This window comes from Euprymna scolopes, chromosome 44 (assembly GCF_053919585.1).
Source record: "Euprymna scolopes isolate OS-2025 chromosome 44, ASM5391958v1, whole genome shotgun sequence".
Taxonomy (NCBI): Eukaryota; Metazoa; Mollusca; class Cephalopoda; order Sepiida; family Sepiolidae; genus Euprymna; species Euprymna scolopes.
This window is the reverse complement of record NC_136525.1, coordinates 11,097,180-11,113,287: the sequence shown is the minus strand read 5'-3', so window position 1 is coordinate 11,113,287 and position 16,108 is coordinate 11,097,180. Positions and strand designations below refer to the sequence as shown.

Below are 16,108 nucleotides of genomic sequence, written 5' to 3'. Positions count from 1 at the left end.
CACATTCAAGCCTGGCCGTTTCTTTTTCTTTCAATTTCACGTCAGTCAATTTCTTTGTGAATTCAGCTTTGATTTCTAGAAATAAAAGTCCGGTTCACAATAAGAAGAGGAAGATCATTACAAGTAATGTTTCCATGTCTACAAGGGGCGTTGGAATAATTAAGTAATTGTTCAATGAGTAAAAGAAAAAGTCTCCATATTAAATGTTTTCTCATCCGGAATAAGTATTTTCAAAACAAATTGATTATTATAAGAAATTATCGTTATGAAAAGGTGATAATTTCAATACAAGTTTAGAAATATTTCAGTAAATGTTCAGTGAGTAAGTTTTAAAGTCTCTACTCTAAAATTTTTCCCGTTTGGAATAAGTATTTTTAGAAATAAACTGAAGTGAAATAAATGAATAGAAGAATTAGAAAGATAGAACGATTATTTCATTATCAATACTGAAGTATTTATATTTTATGAAAGATAAAAAGAAAAAATTATATTTTTGATTTAATTATAATATCTATATTTTGTCTTTTATTTTTTCTGTTGTTAATTATATCGTCAATTAAAGATTATTTTTTTTGGAACTTTAACTGCACAATCGGTTTCCCTTGTAGTGCATTAATTTTTTTTTTAATTACTTTTTTTGTTTATTACTTTGTCTATTAACTTACCTGTAGTGCATGAATTTTTTTTTAAATTACACAAGCTGTTGTCAATGACTTTCTCCATAACATTATCTATTGTCAATAATTTTGTCCCTTACAATATTTTTCGTCAACTACTTCGTCAATGTAAAAATACACAGAATTTCAGGAATACAAACAATAAAATAGATATGTATTTTATCCGCAGAAAATGAAGTGTTCAAGCCGAACTATTGACAATATTTTTTTTAATTGAAATAATTAAGAAAACGGCGTGGTGATTCCCAATTCCATGTGAACCAGTTAAAGGTATTTCTAGCAGATTCACAACCGAGTTAATATATTCAAAATCAAATACTTTAGATTCGTTCAAAGGTAAGCAGAATAAACAATAATATTAGCATAGCATTAATTATAAGCAAATATAACAAATTTGAAGAAACGCTGTCAAAAGTATTGATTTGAGAAAATCAAACCAATGGAGGAGAAGAGAACGTGAAAATCTCCAACATAAGACAATACACAGAACAATGATTAATGACACAGAAAGCAAAATCGAAAATTGTCAAACAATTCCAAGTAACAAAATTGAATTTTATGGAAAAAATAAATGAAAGAGAAATTTAAGTTGAAATCTTTACAAAAAGAAAAAAAAAAGAAAATAATTCCTGATTTCCCAATTCAATGAGAATCACCTACAGATATTCACGGAATATTCACATCCGGTTCCGCGTTTCCAAATCAAATTAAATATTCACAATGTGTTTAAAGGTTAGCAGAAAAAAAAAACAATAATAGCATAGCATTAGAAACAACTTATACAAGGTCCAAATATCACAAAGATAATTAGACGCACATATATAATATAAATATGAAGAAAAAGCTATGAAATAATTTCAAGCAAATTTTAGAAAAGATGGACCAAATGGACGAAAGGAGAACGTACAAATATCCGACATGATACAGAACATGAAGTAATGACAAATGACACAGAAAGCAACATTGAAAATTGCCAATCAATTCCAAACAATATGGATATGAACAAAAGAGCAGCCATTGATCTTTGATAAATTTTCGATATCAACATTTTTTAAAGCTACGAAAATGATGATTAATTTACATCCAATTTGAGAAGATCGAACCAATGAACGAAAAGGAAACGTAAATGAAAGAGAAGTTTAAGTTGAAATCTTTACAAAAAAAAAAAAAAAAAAATATAGGAATTCTTGATTTCCAATTCAATGTTAATCCCCTACAAATATTTACGGAAGATTACACTCGGTTACACTTTTCCAAACCAAATTAAATATTCAGAATGTGTTTAAAGCTTAGCAGAGCAAACAACAATAATAGCATAGCATTAGAAACAACTTATACAAGGTCCAAATATTACAAAGAAAATTAGACGCACATATATAATATAAATATGAAGAAAAATCGATGAAATAATTTGAATCAAATTTTAGAAAAGATGGACCAATGGAGGAGAGGGGGACGTAGAAGTCTCCGACATGATACAGAACATGAAATTAAGAACGAATGATACAGAAAGCAACATTGAAAAATGCCAATCAATTCCAAACAATATGAAAAGAAACAAAATGAGCAAACGCGGATCTTTGATGAATTTTCAATATCAAAATTGTTTAAAATCTACGAAAATAATGATTAATTTACATCCAATTTGAAAAGGTTGAACTAATGAACGAAAAAGGAACATAAAAATAATTCTGGATACATAATTCAATGTGAATCACCTACAGATATTACGGAACATTCACATCAGGGTTCACGTTTTCAAATCAAAGCAAACAATAATAATAGCATAGCATTAGAAAAAAACTTATACAAGATCCAAATATCACAAAGAATACGAAGAAAAGCTCTGTATTAATTTAAGACTTTACAAAAAGAAAAAAAGAAAAACAATTCTTCATTCTCGTCTTAACGTGAATCACCTACAGATATTTACAGAGGATTCACATCACGTTTCACATTTTCAAATAAAATCAAATACTTAATATTTGTTCACAGATTAGCACAGCAAATAATGATAATAACAACAACAATAACAACTAGACAAATGGGAAGAGAGCTAGGACCTTGGGAAGCTTATTGCCACTCAAATTTCAGTGGAGACCAATGGCCGCTGCCAGCGAGAAATCAATAGTAAGTAGCTGTTACCATAACACAAATTTATTTACAAATATTATCGAAAGAGGTGAAGAGTACTGGAAATCTGGGGAGACTTGTCACTCAGCTTCCAGGCAACACCACCGGTTGTTTTCAAGGAGAGATCTTTGATGGCCTCTGTGAAAACTCCTTGTTTTCCAATAATAAAAACATAGCATCAGAAACTCTCTGATCCCCATCTGGCATCAATTGGGATGGATGGCTCTCGTCTGGGAGAGGCCCCGTGTTTTGACAAGCTTCTGGGTTTGACCTTTACTCCTGATCTGAAATGGAACACGTACATCAAGTCTGTTGCCAAGGTCGCTGGAAAGATGGTGGGATCCTTCTACCGCTCCAGAAGATATCTCACTACTGATGCAATTCTCTATCTATATAAAAGCCAAGTACATCCAAGGATGGAATACTTCTGCCATATCTGGGCAGGAGCTGCTAAAAACAGCCTATCCTGCCTTGACAGAGTACAAAATAGACTTCGTGGCTTAGTGAGGGATGCCCTTTTCTCTACCCTGCAACCTCTCTCCCACAGAAGAGACGTTGCGAGCCTATCCTTGTTTTATCGTTATTTGCATGGCAGGGGCTCGTCTGAGCTCTAATCTCTGGTCCCCCCTCGCCAATCTTTCACGAAAAACACCAGTCCAGCCGAATCCACTGTGAAAAATTTCCCGCACTCTTTATCTGTACCTTAATCAAAACGTGGATTCCATGAACAAAGCTTCTTTCTTAGAACTGCACGCCTGTGGAACTCTGTTCCGTCTGTCTGCTTCCCACCTGACTACAACTTGGATGTGTTCAAGTCCAACCTTAACAAATTCCTAATGAACCGCCCCCCTTAAGTAAACACTTCATCAAATCTCCACAGTAACGTAATGTACTTGCAATAACCCTTATCCCTGAGTGGCTTCCGGGCCTTGATAAGTGGTGACCACTGTGTAAAAAAAAACAACAACTTATAAATGGCCCTAATATCACAATATACAGGGTGTTTCAAAAGTCTTGGGACCATAGCGATTTTTAATAACTTGTAATGTTCCCAAGACTTTTGAAACACCCTGTATATACACACACGTAGATATGTATATACCTAGGTGCATACACAGTTTACCAACCAAAGATACTAGTATATATTCCTACACATACATAAAATAAAGTAGACAAGTAGAAATATGAAACTAAACGTGTATAAATAAATATAGGTAAATGGATATACTAAGTATGAATGATAACAGCAATAGCTAATAACAATAAAAAATAGTGCAAATAGAAGGTCAAGCATGTCGAAAAAATAATCTATTATATCTATAAAAGTGAACGTGTCTGTGTGTACGTCTGTGTACATTTTCCCCACGCAATAACTCTGTCAATTTTCAGTCTACAGACTCGAAATTTGATATACAGGATACTGAGATTTGGGAAAATCTTTGTAATCAGTTTTCAGCGAGAAATTTGGCTGATAAGGGGTAAAAGTTAAACGATTTGACCTTTGAGAACTCTAACCAACTCCTCCGCCAATTTTGGGTCTAAACACTTAAAATTTTAGATATAGGTTCCTTGGACATGGATCTAACTTAATAATATGATTTGAGCCCAAAACAATAAATATTAAGAGGCCATAATAAGGGTCAAAGTAAAAAAAAATATCTTTTTTTTTTTTTTTTGCTCAACATACACCTCCAAACACCCGGGCAACGCCGGGCTGAAATGCTAGTAATGTAATAATAATAATAATAATAATAATAATAATAATAATAATAATAATAATAATAAATTCACATCACCATGTGAAAAAAAACTGAAAAAAATGCATCGATGAAGCAGACATGCCAGAATGGATAATTAAAAGTAGAACCACACTGGTGCAAAAAGACACAAAAAAAAAGGAATCACCCCCAGCAACATGTTTACCTACGGTACGGAAAATATTAACATCACAACTGAGAGAACAAATTTACCACTCTCTTCATAATCGCAGACTACTTCCTGAAGAATAAAAAGGATGCTAAAAAGGGAAAAGAGGAAGAAATGACCTACTATACATAGACAAAAAAAAAGCAATACACCTGACTTTAGTATGATGAAAAGGCTCTAAATTTAATGCGAATTTGAGAAAGTTGAACTAATGGGCGCAATGGACAGAAGAAAATCTTAAATATAATACAGGACATGAAATAACAAACAACACAGAATGCAACATTGAAAATTGCCAATCAATTCCAAACAATACGGAAATAAACAAAAGAACAGTCATAGATATTTGATGAATTACAATATGAAAATTTGTCAATGGATTTTATAGACACGAAGAAATGAAATCGAAGTTTAAGTTCAAATCTTTACAAAATAAAAAAATAAAAATAAGATTGAATCGTGATTCCAAATTAAACTTGAGTCGCCTGCAGATATTTACAGAAGATTCATAAACGATTTCACATTCCGAAATCAAAGAAAATTGAAAGCAAACATAATATAAATATCAAGAAAAGCTAAGAATTAATTTAATGTCAATTTGAGAAACACCCGTCTAGCTGAATCCACTGTGAAAAATGTCCCCCACTCTTTATCTGTGCTTAAATCAAAACGTGGATTCCATGAACAAAGCTTCTTTCTTAGAACTGCACGCCTGTGGAACTCTGTTCCGTATGCCTGCTTCCCACCTGACTACAACTTGGATGTGTTCAAGTCCAACGTTAACAAATTCATAATGAACCGCCCCCTTAATTAAACACTTCATCAAATCTCCACACTAACGTAATGTACTTGCAATAACCCTTATCCTTGAGTGGCTTCCGGGCCTTGATAAGTGGTGACCACGATGTAAAAAAAAAAACAAAATAAAAAACTCGAAAAGAACGTAAAAATTTCCGACATGACACAGGACATGAAATAATGACGGATTACACAGAAAGCAACATTGAAAATTGTCAACCAATTCCAAACAACATGGAAAGAAATAGAAGATGACCAGATATGAATCTTTGATAAATTTCAATATCAAATAAACGAAAGATTCATTTCCAATGGCCTACACAATAAAACTCACCACTCTGAATCTCTTCCTCAAAAACGGGCTCTACCAAACCAGAATAAAAAATATGTTGCATAACTAACTGCACAATTTTTATTGACTTCAAGAATTTCAAATAAAACCAAATCAACACAAAAAAATAATGCAATTGGCATTGAAATGCCTTACAAGCGCAACACAAATCTATAAAAGTAGCAATCGTCAATCGATTTTTGTATCTACGTGTGAAAAAAACTGGTCGAATTGATGTACCTTCAACGTGAATGTTGGCACTGGTAAATACATCGCCAGCAACACAAGAATATTCAGCTTTGTCTTCAAGTGTCACATTTTCAACGATCAATTGGTGAACTTTGCAATCAGCAACAATTTTCACATTTTTCCCGCTCTTCAATTCTTCACCATTCTTTTTCCAAATCACTTTCACATTTTCTTTGTTCAATTCACATTCAAGCCTGGCCGTTTCTTTTTTTTTCAATTTCACGTCAGTCAATTTCTTTGTGAATTCAGCTTTGATTTCTAGAAATAAAAGTCCGGTTCACAATGAGGACAGGAGACATTTACAAGTAAAATAAATACGTGTTATTATCGATATGGTTTTAATAAAAATTTAATGTTTCCACTACTACAGAAGCTTAGAAATATTTTAGTATACGTACAATGATTAAGGAAAATGGTCTCCACTCTAAAGATATTGTCATCTTTAATTAATAATTTTAGAGAGAAACTAAATATATTCATGCTAATAACATACTAGAAGGAGGGAACCAAATAATTAGGCTACTTCGAATCAAGTATCAATATATAAACGTGTTGCTATTTGAACCTGATTTAGAAAATACAGTAAACAAAAAATTTATATGTAAGACTGACTATAATCCGATAAGTATAGTTCATATTATTGGTTTATTGTGTTCGAGGAGGCCAATCAGCTGGGGATTGGAGCAGAAACCTGATACTGCAACAATTATATCACATGATACATATATATCTCCTTATATTTTTCTGTAGTTGTTTGCAAAAATATATATAAAAAAAAGGAGATATATAAGAAAAAGCATGAAAAGGATTACGTCAATAATTAAGTTTCGTTTAGAAAATCCCAGAATTACCATGAGCATGGTTTGAATCAGCACCTCTGAACCATTTTGTCAGTTTCATTTAGAAAAGACTTGCAAATGTCCAGTGATTTGACGTAAGTACATGAGGAGTACTGAACATGTCCAGCTAAGATCTTTATTTTCTCATGGTTTCTATAACTAACGTTTTTCATATTTCGTGTTCAAGAACTGGTTGGAAACTATTATTCACAAATAAATATTTAAGCATTGTTCTTATTTAATAATTTAAGTGCAACAGTACAATTAATTTAAGTAATATATATATATATATATATATATATATATATATATATATATATATATCAGCTGAATGTGTGTGTGTGTGTGTGTGTGTGTGTGTGTGTGTGTGTGTGTGTGTGTGTCTGGTCACGAATGGGCTCCTATATGGGTGACTATATTAAAAAACTGATTGCATATAATGATAGAAGATGTATCGAGACACAGGAATGGGGATGTTTGATCTGGCAGAACGGTGGTTCATTAAAATTGTGGGACCTGCGTTCGCGCCTGTTCCACAAAGTATGGAAATAAAAAAGTTAAAAATTTAAAAAAAAAACGTTTACAAGTGTTTTTGATATAGATGTACATACTAATACTTTGATAAGTATGTTTTAACTTAAATAGGGATGGTATAATAAAATTGTGGGGTCTGCGTTCGCGCCTGGTCTCCATAGAATGGAAATAGGCACAAATTTTAATAAAGACTTTCCATATCTATCTGCGTAAGTATACTTTGATAATTATGTTTCAGTTTAAAGAAATATGGTATAATAAAATTATGGGGTGTTCGTTCGCGCCTGACCTCCATAGAATGGAAATATGTCACAAAGTTTAACAAGGTTTTTTAATATAGATCCACAGAATATTGTGATAAGTGTTTCAGTGTGAACAGGTATGGTATAATAAATTATGGGGTTTATCTATTTTATTTTTACTTTCATCATGTTTTGCTTTGGTTTTGATACCCCCAAATTCGAAACTATCTCTTTACAACCCTTCCTTTTCATAACCTCTCATACTTTCATAAATCAGAGTCCATTTTCTGTAGGCTGTTTTTTAACCCAGTTAACGACGGGTACTTTTGCTAGTATATATATATATATATATATATATATATATATATATATATATATATATATATATATGGTTTCACCCCTTTCTTCGCCTCCATTTTCAATTATGTGTAAATTGTTTTATTTTAATCGCTGCCGATGTAATCTATTGACAACTGTCGAACGAAAGGTACCTCGAAGTTCTTTTTTTAGTCGATTAGTGTTTTGACTATTTTTTTTTGTCTATCTTTTTCTCCCCGCATCGATCTTCCTCAAAATTCTAATAATGGCTCCACTTATCATTTTTAAAACCTTAATAAAATTTTGTACCACTAAAACCCTAAGTAAAAATGCACTTTCGTAAATAATTGAATTCATTCAAAACATATCGCTAAAACCAAAATAAAAACAACATCTAAGTCAATCGCGATATATCCAGACAGTTGGCGAGATGGCCCAGGGGTAAGGGTGTAGGCTCATTACCGTTGGGTACCGATTTCGAATCTCGCTAGATACAGCCACTCTGATGAGTTGTAGACGACGAAACACGTGTCAGTGGATAATTACATTTTAAAAATAACATTATATATATATATATATATATATATATATATATATATATATATATATATATATACAAAACGTGTTGTTGCTTATTTCTTTCTAAGAAAAAACTATTGTTTTTCTTTCTGATGTGTTACGCAGGAAGAAATTCAATATTGACATAAGAATATTGATTGTGATACATAAACAAAAGCTATCTGCAAAAACATGTACCGAAATACAGAAAAAAAATCTTTATATGTAAGCTCATATTTCATATTATCGGTTTATTATGTTCGAGGAGCCCAATCACATGAGGACTAGAGCGGAAACCAGATACTGCAAGAATTATACCACATGATACGTATACATCTCCTTTTCATATATTCGCAAACAACTACAGAAAAATATAATAAGATACGTGAAAAGGCATGAAAAAGATCGCGTCAATAATTAATCGAAGAGTAAGTAGAAACGTTCTACATTTCAGGTTCGTTTAGAAAATCCTGGATTTCCCTTGAGCAAGGTTCAAATCATCTCCTCTGTACTATTACTTGCCAAAGTCATATTAAACTTTTTTTTTCAGTTTTATTTCGAAAAGATTTGCGCATGTGCAGTGATTTCTGACGTTAAGCTAAGGTGTATTGGACATGTCCCGCAAAGCTTTACATTTTCCATGGTTTTCATTACTCTGGCGTCTTTCAGATTTGACGTTTAATTTCTGGGTGGAAACTATTATTCACGAATAAGTATTTTAGCATTGGATTTATTTATTAATTCTAGTGCAACTGTACCATTAATTTAATATATATATATATATATATATATATATATATATATATATATATATATATATATATATATATATATAACAAGTAGTTAATAAAACATATTAAAAAACACTTAAAAAAACATATTTAATCTAAAAAGGAAACACTAAATAAATGGATAGTCCTTAATCCGCGGAGTTTAAAAGAAATACTTTCCTTCTCATCAGATGGTAGGATTTAGCAAAATGCGGGATCGGATTTTGCTTGCAAAAGTATTAAATGAAACTACAAGTAAGTCATAGATCTTAATTGATAACAAAAATGAAGCTAAGGGAATAGGGTGAATAAAAAAGTGATTTTTTTTATTCACCATATTTCCACTGCTTCACTTTTTGTTATCAAGTAAGATCTATGACTTACTTGTTGTTTCATTTAATACTTTTGCAAGCAAAATCCGATGTCGCATTTTGCTAAATCCTACCCTTCGAAACTCCGCGGATTAAGGACTATCCATTTATTTAGTGTTTCCTTTTGAAAATGAAATATGTTTTTAACTCTTTTTCAAAGTGTTTTTTAAACATATTTTATTAACTACTTGTTCTTATTATAAGCTCTATCTCCTATTTGTTTTTATTGAGCTTTTACATCCGGTTGAGATTACTTTATAAATATCAATTCTTTAATATTTTTAATTTACTTTAGGTTTGCCATCTTGGATCATTTTGGTAAACTTAACTGTAATTCTTATATATATGTATATATATATATATATATATATATATATATATATATATATATATTACATTACAGTGATACTTATTTCTTTCTAAAAAAAAGAATTCTGTTTATCTTCTGGATAGCATACGTAAGGAGAAATTCAATATTGACATCAAAATATTGATTGTTACACACGAAAAAAGACATCTGTAAAAAATATACCAAAGCTTTGATATGTTGAAAGAACAGACTATGAAGATAAATGAAACCTTATATAATTGAATGGTTCTTAATTTATATATACATGTATGTATATATGTACGTATATACATACATGTACACACACACACACACATATATATAATTTATAGATTTATGTACATACACGCGCACACACACACATATATATATATATATATATATATATGTAGACACACATAATTATATATATGTATATGTGTGTGTGTGTTGTACGTCATTTTTTAGAGGCGGTGAATTTAAAATCGACAACTCTACTTCTTTAATTTCAGATATGGCAACTATCGGATATTTTGAGTTCTGCTAGGTTTGAACAGAATGACACCTGAGGAGTGTTTGCAAACAGTTAACGAATTTAACAAAATAGACCTGTTAACTGGTCATGTCATTTTCTAACTCCCTTAGATTATTTTCTTTGTGTACAAATTATATAAGATGCACCTCAAATTTCTTATTGGCTTTCAAGTATTTCAAGTAAAACCAAACCAACACAAAAAATAATGCAAGTGGCATTGAAATGCCTTACAAGCGCAACACAAATCTATAGCAATCGTCAAATCGATTCTCGTATCTACGTGTGAAAAAAAAAACGCGTCGAATCGATGTACCTTCGACGTGAATGTTGGCACTGGTGAACACATCTCCAGCAACACAAGAATATTCAGCTTTGTCTTCAAGTGTCACATTTTCAACGATCAATTGGTGAACTTTGCAATCAGCAACAATTTTCACATTTTTCCCGCTCTTCAATTCTTCACCATTCTTTTTCCAAATCACTTTCACATTTTCTTTGTTCAATTCACATTCAAGCCTGGCCGTTTCTTTTTCTTTCAATTTCACGTCAGTCAATTTCTTTGTGAATTCAGCTTTGATTTCTAGAAATAAAAGTCCGGTTCACAATGAGAATAGGAAGATCATTACAAATAATATTAACACGCGTGATTATCTTTATGGTTTTATGAAAATATGTTTCCACTGCTAAAGTAGTTGTTCAGTGTGTGACGAAAAACGATTTCATTTTAAATGTTTTCTCATCAAGAATAAGTATTTTCAAAAAGAAACGAATGTGCAATAAATGTGAACACGTTAAAAAATAATTTGAGGAAAAATAAAATATAGGCTACGTCGAATCAAGTATCGATATGTAAAATGCATTGTTATTTGTGTCGGAGTTTATTTCTAGAAATAAAATTCCAGTTCATATTAAGATCATTAAGTTTATTTAATTATTTGAACGGATTATCTGTATCTGCTTATTAAGGATTATGTATCGATGTTTATGAAGAATGAAGAAAAAATATTTACAAAAATATCAACGGTTTATATTATTATACAGGGTGCCCCAATAAAAGTTCGGTTCACAATGAGAAGAGGAAGATGTTTACGCGTGATTATCTTTATGGTTTTAATGGAAAGGTAATATTTCCATGTCTAGTGGGGCTTAGGAATTTTTAAGTAGTCGTTCATAGTGTAAATTAAAAAGTCTCTACTGTAAAGGTTTACTTATCCGTAATAAGTATTTTCCGAAAAAATTCAACCGGAACAAAAATAATTATTTTAATAACATAATTAAAGGAAGAATAAAAATATAGGCTAGTTCGAATAAAGTATCGATGTGTAAAATACATTGCTATTTAGTTCAAGTTTTATTTCTAGAAATAAATGTGCAGTTCACAATAAGAACAGGAAAATTATTATAAGTAATATTAATACGCGTGATTAAAAGTTTTACTATTTACAAAAAAAAAAAATGATAATAAAGTAAACGGCTTCCTGATCTCCAATTCCATGTTAATTACCTAAATATATATTTGAGAGATCCCCAACAAGTTTCACTTTTTACAAATCAAATCAAATACTTGAAACTAAAAAGTCTGCCTCGCAAATAATAACAATAGCATAGTTTTAGAAGCTTAAACAAACAAAACTAAAAACAAACAGAATATTATAAATTTGAAGACAGGCTACGAAAATAATCATTAATTAACATCCAATTTGCAAAAAACAAACCAATGGACGAGAAGCATAAAAATTTCCGACATAGAATGATTAATATCAGAAAGCAAACTTGAAAATTGTCAACCAATTCAAAGCAACCAAAAAAACTGAATTTTATGGACACAATAATCTAAATAGAAATTTAAGTTGAAATCTTTACAAAAGTAAAAAAAAAAAAAATTATCTGATACGTAAATTGTGAATCACCTACGGATATTTATGGAAGGTACACATCCGGTATCACGTTTCCAAAAAAAAAATTTAAATATTCAAAATGTGTTTAAAGCTTAGCAGAGCAAACAAAAATAATAGCAATAATTCTCGCCAATCAATTCCAAACTGAAATTGATGGATACAATAATAAAAATAGAAATTTAAGTTGAAATCTTTACAAAAAAAAAAAAATAGAAAATAATTCCTGATTTCCCAATTCAATGTGAATCACCTACAGATATTTACGGAAGATTAAAACACGGTTTCGCGTTTCCAAATCAAATTAAATATTCACAATGTGTTTAAAGCTTAGCAGAGCAAACAACAATAATTGCATAGCATTAGAAACAACTTATACAAGGTCCAAATATTACAAAGAAAATTAGACGCACATATATAATATAAATATGAAGAAAAAGCTATGAAATAATTTCAAGCAAATTTTAGAAAGTTGAACCAAATGGACGAAAGGAGAACGTACAAATCTCCGACATGATACAGAACATGAAGTAATGACAAATGACACAGAAAGCAACATTGAAAATTGCCAATCAATTCCAAACAATATGGAAAGAAACAAAAGAGCAGCCATTGATCTTTGATAAATTTTCGATATCAACATTTTTTAAAGCTACGAAAATGATGATTAATTTACATCCAATTTCAGAAGGTCGTACCAATGAACGAAAAGGAAACGTAAATGAAAGAGAAGTTTAAGTTGAAATCTTTACAAAAAAAATAGGAATTCTTGATTTCCAATTCAATGTTAATCCCCTACAAATATTTACGGAAGATTTACACTCGGTTACACTTTTCCAAACCTAATTAAATATTCAGAATGTGTTTAAAGCTTAGCAGAGCAAACAACAATAATAGCATAGCATTAGAAACAATTTATACAAGGTCCAAATATTACAAAGAAAATTAGACGCACATATATAATATAAATATGAAGAAAAATCGATGAAATAATTTCAAGCAAATTTTAGAAAAGATGGACCAATGGACGAGAGGGGGACGTACAAGTCTCCGACATGATACAGAACATGAAATTAAGAACGAATGACACAGAAAGCAACATTGAAAAATGTCAATCAATTCCAAACAATATGGAAAGAAACAAAATGAGCTGACGCGAATCTTTGATGAATTTTTGATATCAAAATTTTTTAAAGCTACGAAAATGATGATTAATTTACATCCCATTTGAGAAGATCGAACCAATGGACGAAAGGAAAACGTAAAAATAATTATTGATTCATAATTCAATGTGAACCTCCTACAAATGTTTACGGAACATTCACATCCGGTTTCACGTTTTCAAATCAAAGTTTAGCAAAGCAAACAACAATAATAATAATAATAATAATAATAATAATAATAATAATAAAAATAATAATGATGATAATAATAATGATAATAATAAAATAATAAAAATAATAATAAAAATAAAAATAAAAATAATAATAATATAATAATAATAAAAGTAATAACAAAAATAATGATGATAATAATAACAATACTAAAATAATAATAACAACAACAACAATAATAATAATAAAATTAAAAAAAAAAGAATTAAAAGCAAACATAATATAAAGAACAAGAAAAGGCTAGGAATTAATTTAAAGCGAATTTGAGAAAGTCACAATAAAAAAAATAACGACACTTAATCATTAATTAGTTATTCACTAAAATGTATGTTAGGTACTTTAACTAAACACTTTGTTTTTTAAAAAATAAACTGAATTTTATGAACACAAAGAATAAAATCGAATTTCAAATTAAAATCTTAAGCCGGATATACTTGATTCACAATTCAACGTGAATAACATGCAAACTGTTATCGAATATTCAAAACCGATTTCCAATTTTAAAATCAAATAAAATATTTGGGGGTTTTTCATTGGTCAGCAGAAAAAAAAATAATAATTGCATAGAAACAACATAAACTAAACACATAAATTGAACACATAAACTAAACACATGAATTAAACACATAAATTAAAGCAAACAATTTAAATAAGAAGAGAAGTGTATGAATTAATTTAAAGCCAATTTGAGAAAGTCTAACTATTTGGACTCATGAATATCTCCAACATAAGACAGAACATGAAATAATAACAAATAACAAATTAAATATTCACAATGTGTTTAAAGGTTAGCAGAACAAACAAAAATAATAGCATAGCATTAGAAACAACTTATACAAGGTCCAAATATTACAAAGAAAATTAGACGCATATATATAATATAAATATGAAGAAAAAGCTATGAAATAATTTGAAGCAAATTTTAGAAAAGATGGACCAATGGAGGAGAGGGGGACGTAGAAGTCTCCGACATGATACAGAACATGAAATTAAGAACGAATGACACAGAAAGCAACATTGAAAATTGCCAATCAATTCAAAACAATATGAAAAGAAAAAAAAAATGAGCAGACGCGAATCTTTGATGAATTTCAATCTGTTTTTTTTTTGTTGTTTTTTTTTTTAGAATATTAGATTTTATAGACACAAATAATAAAATAAAGTTGAAATCTTTACAGAATAAAAAATTAAAATATGATTGAATCTTGATCCCAAATTAAATTTGAATGACTTACAGATATTTACAGAAGATTCATAAACGATTTCACATGTCTAAATCAAAGAAAATTACAAGCAAACATACTATATAAATGTCTAGAAAATTTATGAATTAATTTGATGTTAATTTGAGAAATTCGAATCAACAGACCCGATAAGAACGTAAAAATCTCTGACATGACACAGGACATGAAATAATGACGGATGACACAGAAAGCAACATTGAAAATTGTCAACCAATTCCAAACAAAATGGAAAGAAATAGAAGAGGACCAGATATGAATCTTTGATAAATTTCAATATCAAATAAACGAAAGATTCATTTCCAATGGCCTACACAATAAAACTCACCACTCTGAATCTCTTCCTCAAAAACGGGCTCTGCACAACCAGAATAAAAAATATGTTGCATTATTGACTGCAAAAATTCTTATTGGCTTTCAAGAATTTCAAATAAAACCAAATCAACACGAAAATAATGCAAGTGGCACTGAAATGCCTTACAAGCGCAACACAAATCTATAAAAGTAGCAATCGTCAAATCGATTCTCGTATCTAGGTGTGAAAAAAAATGGTCTAATTAATGTACCTTCAACGTGAATGTTGGCACTGGAAAACACATCTCCAGCAACACAAGAATATTCAGCTTTGTCTTCAAGTGTCACATTTTCAACGATTAATTGGTGAACTTTGCAATCAGCAACAATTTTCACATTTTTCCCGCTCTTCAATTCTTCGCCATTCTTTTTCCAAATCACTTTCACATTTTCTTTGTTCAATTCACATTCAAGCCTGGCCGTTTCTTTTTCTTTCAATTTCACATCAGTCAATTTCTTTGTGAATTCAGCTTTGATTTCTAGAAATAAAAGTCCGGTTCACAATGAGAACAGGAAAGTTTTTACAAGTCATATTAACACACGTGATTATCTTTATATGGTTTTAATGAAAATATATTTCCATGTCAGTGGAAGCTTAGAAATATTTAAGCACCG

General features: G+C 30.2%; 1 protein-coding gene across 1 annotated transcript in view; it reads right to left on the bottom strand.

Moving 5' to 3' along the window:
* LOC145268689 (uncharacterized) overlaps nucleotides 1–16,108 on the bottom strand; it is a 1,072,728-nt gene that overhangs the window by 324,353 nt on the left and 732,267 nt on the right. The window contains exons 162-167 of the mRNA XM_080124201.1: nucleotides 15,706–15,972; nucleotides 15,468–15,497; nucleotides 10,923–11,189; nucleotides 6,106–6,372; nucleotides 5,869–5,898; nucleotides 1–75 (exon numbers count right to left, since the gene is read on the bottom strand). The exon at nucleotides 1–75 is cut by the window's left edge and continues 192 nt beyond it. Coding sequence (XP_079980327.1) covers nucleotides 1–75; nucleotides 5,869–5,898; nucleotides 6,106–6,372; nucleotides 10,923–11,189; nucleotides 15,468–15,497; nucleotides 15,706–15,972 — 936 coding nt within the window. The remainder of the gene's footprint in view (nucleotides 76–5,868; nucleotides 5,899–6,105; nucleotides 6,373–10,922; nucleotides 11,190–15,467; nucleotides 15,498–15,705; nucleotides 15,973–16,108) is intronic.